This window comes from Arachis ipaensis, chromosome B04 (assembly GCF_000816755.2).
Source record: "Arachis ipaensis cultivar K30076 chromosome B04, Araip1.1, whole genome shotgun sequence".
NCBI lineage: Eukaryota > Viridiplantae > Streptophyta > Magnoliopsida > Fabales > Fabaceae > Arachis > Arachis ipaensis.
In genome coordinates this window covers 20,569,842-20,582,318 of record NC_029788.2, presented here as the reverse complement: position 1 = coordinate 20,582,318, position 12,477 = coordinate 20,569,842, and the positions used below count along the sequence as shown (strand labels likewise).

General features: G+C 36.7%; 1 protein-coding gene across 1 annotated transcript; it reads right to left on the bottom strand.

Moving 5' to 3' along the window:
• LOC107639099 (mitochondrial amidoxime-reducing component 1) lies at positions 1,184–4,812 on the bottom strand. The gene is made up of 8 exons (XM_016342517.1): positions 4,452–4,812; positions 4,210–4,359; positions 3,483–3,659; positions 2,889–2,977; positions 2,742–2,806; positions 2,503–2,605; positions 1,751–1,861; positions 1,184–1,544 (listed from the first exon to the last, which is right to left on the bottom strand). The coding sequence occupies exons 1-8, from the start codon at positions 4,615–4,617 to the stop codon at positions 1,413–1,415; spliced, it is 993 nt and encodes a 330-aa protein (XP_016198003.1). The 5' UTR covers positions 4,618–4,812; the 3' UTR covers positions 1,184–1,412.

Here is a 12,477-nt window from a genome sequence, read left to right as displayed (position 1 = left end):
ACACGGATAGCTATCCACGATGTTTCTCAGGTCAGGGATCGGTTTTACATTGTATTCGAGATTGTCCAAAAGCCAACTTGTTTGGCAAGCTTTAGGGATCTCCGATCAACCAGTGGATTTGATGAGTTGGTTCTTACATAATAGCAAACAGCGCCCCTTTAGATTCTTTTCTGGTCTCTGGTGGATTTGGTGTTCGAGAAATAACGAGATCTTTCATCCTCACGAGCATTGGACCACAGACAAGGTGATTGGTATGGCTTTGTCCTTAGAAAAGGAGCTCCGAAATATTTTTGAGTTGCAACGACTATCTATCCCCTCAACCATTAGTGGCTCTTGGATTCCCCCTTCAGTGGGTACCTTTAAGATTAATTGTGATGCTAGCTATCCTGGCAGTGGTGCTCGAGTTGGTTTTGCTTGTGTTAGCAGAGATTGGAAGGGACGAGGCTGACGAGGCTGTCTGGGAACAATTGAGAGTCGTAGCATTTTGCAAGGAGAGTTGTTTGCTATTTGGAGAGGCTTTCTTTTAGCATGGGACTCGGGACAAAGAGACATTATATATGAGACAGACTGTGTGGAGACTTTTACTATTGTTAATAATTTACAAGATTGCTCTGGATTTATTGATCCTTTGGTGTTAAAAATCCGAGATATCATGTCTTGGAAATGGCGTGCTGATCTTCGGTTGACCTTGAGAGATGCAAATACAGTAGCAGACATCATGGCAAAGACTGCAATGAGGACTATTTCTCCCCAAGTGGAGCTTCCATTGCCTTGGAAAGAATTTGAGAGTAGTATTCAGTGGGACTGCCTTTCTTAAGCAGTTTCTTGTTTTTTTTTTTTTTCTTTCTTAGTTTTTGTTTATTTTCTTTTAAGTCACAAAAAAAAGACTGTTTTTAAATGATAGAAACTTAATTGAAAAAAATTAAATGGTATAAAGAGACCCAATTAAAAAAATATATAAAGACCTAATTAAAAATTCGATAAAACTATAAAGACCTGCAAAATAATAAAACCATCTCTTTTTATTAGTACTTTCTTTTTTTTTAACTATCAGATTAGAAGATAGAAGAGCATGGGTAAAATTAGATATATATTGAAGACGCAAGAAAACTAAGAAAGAAATACACATTCAATCTTTATACAACAAAAGTATGTAACAAAAAAAATTAATACAAAAGAAAAATATTGAATAATTTTTTTTCCTTCTAACCTTCATATTGATTTTTTTTTTTTAATATAACACATAATAATTGCATATGCGTTACAATTATTGTTAACAAAGTTGGGCAGACACAGTGATCTCTTTGTTTTCATCATTGAAAGTTGAAACTAGTACTAATACTAATACCAAAATTAACCAAAACTATATAGAACGAGTGCAGATTACATATATAGTTCAAGGGTTCAAGGATTCAAGCAGCTGCTTCAGCAGCAGAAGTGACCTTCTTCATGACATAAACAGGATCCCCAACATTAAGGACATTGCCATTCCTTTTTGCATAACAATCTCTCCAATTCCAAACCATGTTCTGACCAAAGTATGTCTGCACAATGCAGTTCGATTGTCATTTTAACATCCCTCGCCTTCGGCAAAAAGATTATTCGTTCCAGAGAAATGATATTTGTACTCTTTTTTTCCTGGGATGTCGAATTGACTTGTTTGTCTCTACCGTTGGCTTGGTGTCCAAGAAAGGATAATCTCAAATAACATAACTCTTCATTGAAAGCTTTATATTACTGAATGGCTTACCTTGTTTTGGTCTTTTCCCTTTGGTCTCAAGACTTTGCCAGACCTAATTTTCATAAGTGTTTGGTTTGGTTCTGGTTCAGAAATTGCGGTCGCTTGATTGATTGAAGGTACCTAACCATCACAAACATAACCAGTCAGCATTCATGTTAAATAGACAACCACAATCCATGCAAGAAAGTTTTTTCTTCCTTTTTCTTCTTTTTAATCGAAATTAGTAACATACTTGGAAAGTTTAAATGTAGGTATTGATGTGTCCCCATATGTTTTCCAATAATTACAGATCATCATAGCTGAGTAGATCAATATCAATAAAACAAAGGGTAAATTACACTGATGTCCCCTAAGGTTAGGGTTGGTGTAAAATTATATAATAACCTCCAGTGATATTTAAGTTATATGACACTCGATACCTCTGGATTTTATAAAATGTGACACTAGCCTTCCTTAGAAATACGACACTGACATCGAAGGTCAATATAAGCATGGCAAATCATTGGTCTCCGTGTTTAATATCATCTAACCTAGGGATAGAAAACCCATGTGCTGATATGAATGATCAATTGTAGTTAGCAAAAAGGTTTGTATGTTGAGGTTTCATAAGTCATGATTGGTATAGAGTGGTGTAGATCATGAAAACAACCAGTTACCATACATGTCAAGACAAAATTGTTAGCACAAAGTTACAAGTTTTTTTTAGCATATTGGCCTAATATGTATGATACATAAAGGAAAGAGCAAACAGAGCTTTTCACCTTACAACGAGAGCACAGCTTCACACCAAGAAACGAGAAACTGCTTATCTTGATCTCTGTCCACAAGTCCTCGGAAAATGGTTCACAACCCTCAACAAGGATACTATACCACAAACCACCCGAATCTTGGTTATGACTTATGTGATTAATCGTCCATTTAATCCGGCAACAACTCTTATGAAACAAAGATAATCGTATCATTAAATAAATAAATAAATAGTAAATAGAAAAATTGATACTTGGGTCTAAACCGATTAATAGGCACAGGATCCTCGAGATGCTGGTTAACTGCATCCAATGATTCCTGAAAGTCACAATTAACAAGTACACTGATTAAAGATTCAGCAGATTAGTGAATTCAGACTTCATTGTTAACTCCCACAAACCTGAGATGCAAGTAAGAATGGAAAACAATCAGAAAACATGATCTGATGACCCTTAGCATAATCAGGATCCACTGGTCTAACTTGTGAATCTGTATTTGGAAAATTTAAAAGAGGGACATAATTTAGCTTGGAATATAACACTGGAATCTTTGGAAAATCATTTTTGTCAACGTGAACAATGTTTTGAATTGCATTAAGGAATTCATTGATGACTGTTGTACATTATATTACATAATATTAAATATATTTATCATAACAAAAAATAACAATAAGATGCATAAAACAAAATTTATGTGAAGAGCTTCACTCCTATTTCAAACATAACACAACCTCATCAGCCCCAAAAATCTTTGAGAAACAATTTTGTTCCTTCTACAGAGTTATGATATAACAGGAATTTTGTCTTGCCATGCTTAAAAGTTATGAGATTTAATTTGACATGTACTCGTGTTTGTGAACCAATTCATTTATTTGCAAAGCAGCTTTAAAATGTAATAATCATTTACAATTCAGTATATGTCTAACATAACAAAATCTACAAACATTCATGTTCTCGTAATATCATTATTTGAGGTTGCATAAATTCAGAGTTACCATTATTGAACCGGACTAGTCGACTCAGTTTCCCTAAATAATCTGAGAACCACTGAGATGCTTCGGCTCCCTCGTCCCAGGCAGATCCATTCCATTCCCATACAGAGACACCATCTGCTACTTCATGTGGTTTACTCAAACAAATATTGAGAGGTTGCATTCCAGGTGCTTTCAACACTGTAATATCAAGTATATTCATTGACCAAAGCCATAATAATCACCAAGAATACGCAAACCGAAAGCTCAGCAACATTTCAATTTCTGCTACTTCTTTTCTTTTTTAAAATCAAAGAGAAATGAAGTTTTAACACCAAATTCAGAACAAAATTCAGAAACTGAAATGACAAATCAACTCCACTTGATATCAATTTAAGAGGAAAAAAATTAATCAAGCAAATAGCCAAATACATAGTGAGTACTTTAGACAACTCTAATGCCCCTTGTGTTATACAACTCTAAATCCTTCTAGTGGTTTCTAACAAAAAGTTTGCAGAAACGTTTGAAGCCTCTTGTCTCTAGAATCAATTTTGGGAGAAGCAAAAACTTTTTACTTTATTTTCAAAATCACTCTTAGAAGAACTATCAAACATAAAACCACTTTGATTCAAAATCAATTCTATCAGAACTAATTCTACCTGAATCAATTTTCCACTATCAAAATTCAAGAACTATAAAACCTAGGAATTATTAATATTATGGATTAAGGAAAATGTACAAGCAATGTTACCCATAAAGGAATCTTTCTTAAGATCAAAACCTTCATCAAATGCCTCAGTTGGAAGTTCAACCTCAACCAAAGCAAGCTTTGGCTCAACTCTTTGTGTGTATGCCCTACCTTTGGAATTCACCACCAACCAATTCCGATCCCATTTAAATCCTGTCATAATAAAGTTTCGATTTTTTTCAAAAAGGATAACATAAATTAGTACTAATACGTTATATGTATATCTTAGTGGGTGTGAATCGTACCAGTAGGAGTGAGTGGAGCCTTGGAAACAGAAATCCCACGGCATGATTTGATAGGGTATATGAAAATGGAAGAAATTTTCGCTGTTGGTTCTGATTGTGATGGTGATGATGATTCTTGTTCTTCAAGGCCCTTTGATGTTCTTGTGAACCTTGACCATAGGTCCATAGCTGATAAATTCAACACGAGTGTGCAAATGAATCAAGATACTGACACTCAAGAGTGATTTATTTATTTAAAGGAGACGTGATTTGATTGTAATCTGAGCAGAGTCAAATGAAAGCTGATAGATTAATGTGGATTTGCGAATATCCACATTGCAACACGTTTCAAGAATTTTAAATATGAAAATGGTGAATTCTCTCGGACTAATTTTAAAGGTCTTGAACTCAAATGTGAACTTCAATTTAATTTTTAAAGTTTTAATTATTTTTTTTTAGTTTTTAAATTTTATAAATGGAATTTATATTAATCTTTTAGTCGATAAAAAAAGGCCGACATAAATAACTAAATATCATGCTAGAATTTAATAAAATGATATTATTTTAATTTTTGTGCTTAAATAATCTAAAAACAATGTCGAATCACTTGTTTTAGGAGGAAAATTTTTAATAAATATCACTTATGATATTAATTTTTTTAAACTATTTGAGTACCAAAATAAAAACGACGTCATTTTGCAGGTTCAACATAGCATCCGACCGTTTACGTCAGTGTTCTATTAACATTTGTGTATTAAAAATTATCCCAAGAATTAACATGAGTCACGTTCATAAGGTTTGAGGACTAAATAAAGCTAATTAAAATTTCAGGAATTAAATAAGATTTGCGTGCAAGTTGAAAAATCAAATTGAGTATTATCTCATTTTTTAATAAAAGTGAGATACTCAAATATTATAATTTTTTAGTATTTTTTAAAATTGTAAAAAGTAATAAATCAAAGACGAATGTCAAAATATCATTCCAAATTAACCCGTTACTTAAATGAAATAGACTCACAGAAAAATGTGTAGTCCTCATATATATCATTTATGCAGAAGATTGTCATAAATAGAGTAGATATCCTTAGTATATTGAACCGAATAAGATTGATGATAGCAGTGGTGATTCATAGGTATTTATTGTTCACTGTATTAAAATTAATGTATTTACATTTTTTAGTTAATATTATGAATTAATGTATTTGAATTTTCATGTTAATGTTATGAATTAATGTATTTGAGCTTACCTTATAACTTCATGAATTAATGTAACTGAAAATTTTCGTTAAGTTCATAACTAAATATGACTAAACACAAATTTTTAATAAAAAAAAGTACTTTTATTATTAATACAAGAATTTAATATAATAAATTTATACAAAAATTATTCAACGCCTGCTTACTTTTTTTTGGCCATTCATTTTATCTCCTCATTCATCAACTTACTAAATTTCGACAGAATAGACATACCAACACCTGCTTCTTCTTCTGTCGCACCTGATTCACCTGTCTCTTCCAAAGCATACGCACTAAGATCGTACTCGTCAACATCCTTCTCTTATGCCACGTTCAAATCAAGACCATTTGGCTTATCTGGTAGTACATTGACACGAGTTCTGTCGATTAAGAAGTGTGAAGGGATGCTACCACTCCTTCGAGAATAAATCGACATATGATCCAAGGTGTGGTCAAAAGTAGTATGCCTTTGATGAGAGGCACTATCAACTAATGCCCGATGTGGTTGAAACAATTCATGTTGTGGCTCGTGGTAGCTGTGCTATGATGGTTCTGGTTGTTGTGATGGCTGTGGTTGGTAATAAAAAAAATAGCTGAAACACTACATAATATTATGATGGTTCTAGTTGTTGTTGTTGTTGGTAGGGTGGATATTGCTGGTGATAAGGAAACAGTTGAAAGACTGGATAAAGCTGTAATTGTTGCTGAGGTGGGTGTTGTGGTTATTGCAGAGGTGGGTGTTGTGGTTGTTGCTGAGGTGGTTGCTGAAGAACTCCCTCCGACAATCTCAGCCATATCCCGAAGGCATCCAAGTACCAAGTTCAGTAATCAACAGAAGGTCTAAAGTCAGCGATTGAAAGGAGATGCTGTTCTCGCACCGACTGTTGCGGTGGTTGTGCCAAACTTCTATCCATCCCGCATGTAATCCGCTTCAGTCATGGATTTGCACTCCGCAAAGAGTGATGCAATGGTCATCCACTCTAATATCTTTTGCAGGCTCAGGGGCGGGTTGTGCATATCCAAACTAGCGCATTAATCAGTTCGCAGGGTGTCATTCCACACACTCAAATGACAACAATGGTGCCACTGTGTCACACACTTCAAGGTGTCCATGTAGCTCGTCGGGTATGATCAGTCCTTCGTATAACCTCCATACAAACTGCAACATATTGTTAGAAAATTAGAAAATTACAATCGTAATTAACATTAACAATCAGAGTGCACAAACACTGACCTCTGCCATGTCGTCTATTTCCTGCCTAAAAAACATTGTGTTCTCCGATGTCCATGCTTTGGATCGTGGGTAATGACTCCACCTGCAACACATAATGGTAAAAAACAAATAAAATATACACCATTAATAAAATACAGATAAAATATAAATTGTTACCTCCGAGCAATTAGTATTTCAGCTAGTGCAAGCTGCTGTCTCGAAATGGGCGCAAGGCAATGTATTCGCTCCCACGCCCAAACAAACAAAAGATTAAGAGGGTCATCCATCTCCTTACCATCATACCACGATGCGAGGCACAATGCCCTATAAAGATGTGCGAGACTTGCTATCCCCCAGCTGTAACTGTAAATTCGCTAAAAATCGTGAAGCAGTGGCAGTTACTTCGCTTGGGCATAGGTCGTCGACTTATTCGCAAAGAGGGTGGTACCAAGCAAACAGAACATGTGGCATCTAACGTATCTCTGAACAAGCTCCAAAGTTTTTAAAGGCTCTCTGTCTCTGATATAATGAACCCATGAGAGCTTTATATAATATTTGGAGGAACTATTCACACTGGGTTCGCTGCCAAAAATTTCCACGCTATGGTTGATTAAAAAGTCATGACTACTGTTTGTCCATCCGATCACAACCTTTCCATTAATCAGTAGGCCATATATATGTATCACGTCTTCCAGTGTAATGGTAATAATCTCACCCACTAGCAATACCAAGGTGTGAGTTTTCGGCCTCCACCTTTCGACAAAAGCAGCTAGTAATAAGGCATGTCCTCTTATCACCCCCAATTCTCGAGACGTGATAAATCTCGTTGTTCATAGGGCGTCATCTACCATCAGATTTCACATCTCTAGTGGATCAAGTTTACGGGTCGAAAGGTTCTTGTTAGCCTGATACAATTAATTTTAATAATTACAAATTAAAATAAAATAATATTATAAAAAAATAATTTACAAAAAATAATATTAACCAAGAAATAAAAAATAATTTACAAACTAAAATAATATTGCTAAAATAATATGAACCACATAAATAGCAACAAACTAAGCGAAAATAATAAACATATTGCTCGAGGACTCCTACGTGTCACATGTTTGCTGTCTTCACATCGCCGATCCCATGCAAGGTTTACCTTACCCAATACGTGATCGTCCGGACTAGGGGTGTCTATAGGCCGGGTGAAACCGGGTTTGATGTGACTCAGACCCGATCCGAAATATATACCGAGCCTATTTGTTAGACCCGAATTCGACCCTAAACTCGATGAAACCTACACACTTTCGGACCACGATTATACCAGGTAAAACCGGGTGAAAATATATAAATTTCCAAGACTCCAACCATTATTTGACATGGTAAAATTCACTTAGAAAAATATAATAAGAATCAACCATTCTCTAAAATTAAAGTAAAATCACAATCAATACTAATATTGTCTAATAACACCAAATATTTAAATCAATACAAATAACACAATATTATGCATTAGTGTAGTTAGTCTTATGCATTTTAAACATAAAACATTAACTTATAGTCTTATAATGACTAATAACACAAAATATTAAGGTTTACAATACTTAAATTTCACATAAGAATAGTCATCATCCATCACTAATAACACAAAATATTAATTGTCTATGATGACCGGGTCACTGGGCCGAGTTCGGATAACCCGACCCGAAATAATGACTGAGTCTATTTTTGAGACCCTTATCCGGCCCTAAATGCAGTGAAATCACACCAAATTAGCCCCTAAAATGTTTGGGGGCCGAGTCGGGTCTTCGGACTGAGTCAGGCCATGCACACCCCTAGTCCGGACAGGGTAGTAGTCAACCAAAACAAGCTAAGCATTCTCCACCAAGAATTGGTGACTACGTTCTACCCTCGCCGATTGAAAGGTGAAATGTATGCGTTTCAAGCACCCATCGTTCTACCAAAGCACTCAGCAGTGCAGAATATCCTCTTATTTTGCCTACTCGCAAAACGTGGTAAAACCCTTCAAATAATCTCTAAAAAATCATAAGTTTTTCTTGGTTTTGTAAACCCCGCTAAAATCCGTAAATAATTAGTCAATAAACTGAATTTTAATTAAGAAAATTAAAAATATAAATCTAATATCAAAATAGGATAGAGCTCTTCAAAACGAGAATTTTGACACCAATTTCAAAAAATTTAGCCCAAAATTAGACCAAATAGACCGAACCGATTAAATCGGGTCCAAACTGAGCCCGTGGGTCCAACCGGACCCATAACTTAAAAGGGGCAGAAGCATCTCCTTCCCCATTCAGCAACAAAAACGCTGAACAGCTTTGGGGAAGAGGAGAGCTTCCCAAACCCTCATCAATCCTTCCATCTACCATAACTTTCCCATTTGAGCTCCGATCGCCGCACCGTTCGCGGCCACGCGTTTAATGCGTTGAGCTCTACGTTTTTATCGGATCAATTTTACGGGTAAGTCTCAATTCCATCTCAGATTCTCTACCCCCTTTCTATTTGTGAAATTGAGCCCTTGTAGTGAGATTTTGCCAATTTGGTGTTCTAGGTTCGATTTAGCTTGCAGAGCTTATCAGAATTGAGGTCCTCTGTGCGTGGGTAAGGTAAGAAGACCGAAACCCTATCTAAATATCTGAATTAGTGCATTAGATATTGAATTGGGTATATGTATATGTTGTATATTTGTATTAGGTGGTGTGTTGTAATTGGAACTTGGCATTGTGGACATTTGGAGGCTTGGTGGAGGATTGGTGCTAAGGCCTTGGTGGTTTTTTTGAGTTGCGGGGACTGTGTGTATAGCTTGAGTGGCTGCCTTGGGCCAAATGCGGTAATCGGCCAAGGTATGGTTTAGGTTTCACGCATTAAATATGTAAGGCTCTGTGAAAATTTAGGCTACAGAACTATAGGATAAGTTGAAATGGTTAAATGTGTTAAATGATTAGTTTTGTGATGTTGATGGTTAAATTGATGTTGGACTTGTGTTGAGTAATTGACAATGTGGCCCCTGCTTCCTGCAAAACTGGATTTTTGTGTTTTAAACCAGATTTTCACTTCTAAACCTCCATTTTCATCCTTTTAGACATAAGGTATAGTACTAAGTCCAGTAGCTAGTTGAAGCTAGGAAAATAAGGTAACTTGGGAATGAAGAAAGGGGAAAACATGAGGAGTTATAAGAAAAGGAGGTGGATATTAAATGAAGTTATGATGCCATGGCTATGATGAATGATTATATAATGATTATGAATATTAAACGACTTATGAATTAATGATATCTGAGATATGAGTTTTCTTGGGTGACAGAACCGTGGCTTGCCACCATGTGTTCTATGTTGAAACTCGATACTCTATTGACCCTACGTCGTAAGGGTGACCGGGCACGTATAAATTCCCGGGAATGGATATCCCCCATTGAGTGATATATGAATGAATGATTGTATGAATGATGAATGAATGAGAAATCTATGTATAGACTCATGGGATACGCGACGAGGGACCCTCTAAGGTTTTCGGACTTGTCGGGTTGGCTGGATAACCGACAGATGAGCCTCATCAGCCATAGGACATGCATACATCATGTGCATTTGTTTGTTTTATCTGCTATGCATTACCTGGAATTGCCTAACTGAATATATATCATGCTACCTGTTATATTTGCTACTTGCACTATCTGTTTCCTACTTGTGCATGAAATTATTTGGCTGCTTGTCTCTGCTGAATCATGGGTGATGGAGGAATGGAGGAAGGATGGATTGGATTAGGTGTTAATGTTAGGTTAAAAGTAAGTAAGTTTAGGATACTTAGGTCACCTACCCCTTTTATGGCTTCTGCTTAGAGTTTAAGTTTTATAACTGTATGTTGGAGTTCTAGGATTGCCTCTGGCATTCCCAGGACCTTATATATTACATGTGTGGCACCTTTACCATGCTGAGAACCTTCGGTTCTCACCCCATACTGTGTTGTTATTTTCAGATACCGGTCGAGAGGCTCCTCGCTAGGCGTTTGGATTCCTGAAGCGGAATAGTCCCTGGGTTATTTTGAGATTTTAGTTTGTATATATATGTATATATGTGCTTAGCTTGCTCTCCAAGAAATTTGTTTATTTTGTTCCTCGTAGAGGTTGACGGAGAGTTAGGGTCTTATTTCTATATTTTGAGTACTTTGGGATACCTGTATATGTATGTATATATTCTTCGGCCAGCCTTGGCTTCGCAGGCTAAGTTAGGAGCTAGTTATGCTGTATTCTTGACTCTCTATTCACTCTTTCGCTTACTCATATCCATAACCTTTAGGTTTCTTAGCACACAAGTAATTTTGTTTCCTGAGCGTTGCGTTTTTTATTTTGCGATTTTGTTTTACCCATTTTTCAAGGCTCCTAGTATATTATATCTTTCCACTATTATATGTAAATATTTTCTGATTAGAGGTCCGTAACACCATACTACCTCTATTCTACGACTTAAGCGTAAAACTCTGTGTAGTAGGGTGTTACAAGATGAAGCGGATTTCTTTAATGAAGTCGGCACTGAGGAGCTTCTTAGTCTCTTCTTGGGCTGTGTTTGCCTTTTCCGCTCCGAGGTTCCTTTTCTTTTGAGCTACAGGTCGGATCGCTCTGTCAATGGCGAGTTTGTGGCAAATAATGTTTGGGTCTATTCCTGGCATGTCTGCTGGGGTTCAGGCGAACAAATCGGCATTGTCTTATAGTACCTTTATAAGTTTTAGTTGTTCCTATCCTTCTAGAGCTCGGCCAATGTAAGTAAATTGTTCTGGTTTTAAGGTCAGGGGGACTTTTTGGAGTTCATTTGCTGGTTGAGCTCTTTCCTGGGAATCCTCCCGAGGATCGAGTTCTGCTAGGGACAATACTTCATTTGTGCTGTGCATAGCCTTGACCTCTTGTTGATGTTTTCCCCTTGTGCTGGCCCTTTTTAGGCTTGCATTGTAACATTGCCGAGCTTGTTGGCGGTCTCAGTGGACTATCGCTATCTTTCTTTCCTGTGCCTGAAACTTAACACATAAATGTAAGGTAGACACCACTGCTCTGAATATGTTCAGAGCAGGTCTTCCGAGAATAATATTATAAGGACTGGGGCAGTCAACTATAAGGTACTGGACATCAATGGTCCGTGATAATGGGGTGTCCCCCATTGTCATTTTTAGCCATATGTAGCCTTTTATTGGGACCCTTTCTCCGGAGAACCCTACAAGTTCTTCGGATGAAGGTTGCATGGCTTTTTCAGATATTTTCATTTTTTGGAAGGTAGAGTAAAAGAGGACATCTGCACTACTACCTGGATCCAAGAGGAATTTTCTTACCAATAATTCACCTGTTTTGATGGAAATCACCACTGGATCATCTAGGTTTGGGCCAGGCAAGGATATGTCGGCCTGGCTGAAGGTAATTTTGAGGTCTGTTGTGTCCTTGCTCCTTGGAGGTACTGTTCCTTCGATAGCCAGCATTGCTCGGTAATTGCGTTTGCGTGCCGCATTTGTCTCGCCTCCCCTGGCGAATCCTCCGGATATGCAGTTTATAATCCCCTTTGGTGGGTTAGGGTTGGACCATCTACTGTCATCCTTTTCCTCCGAGGTTCGTGG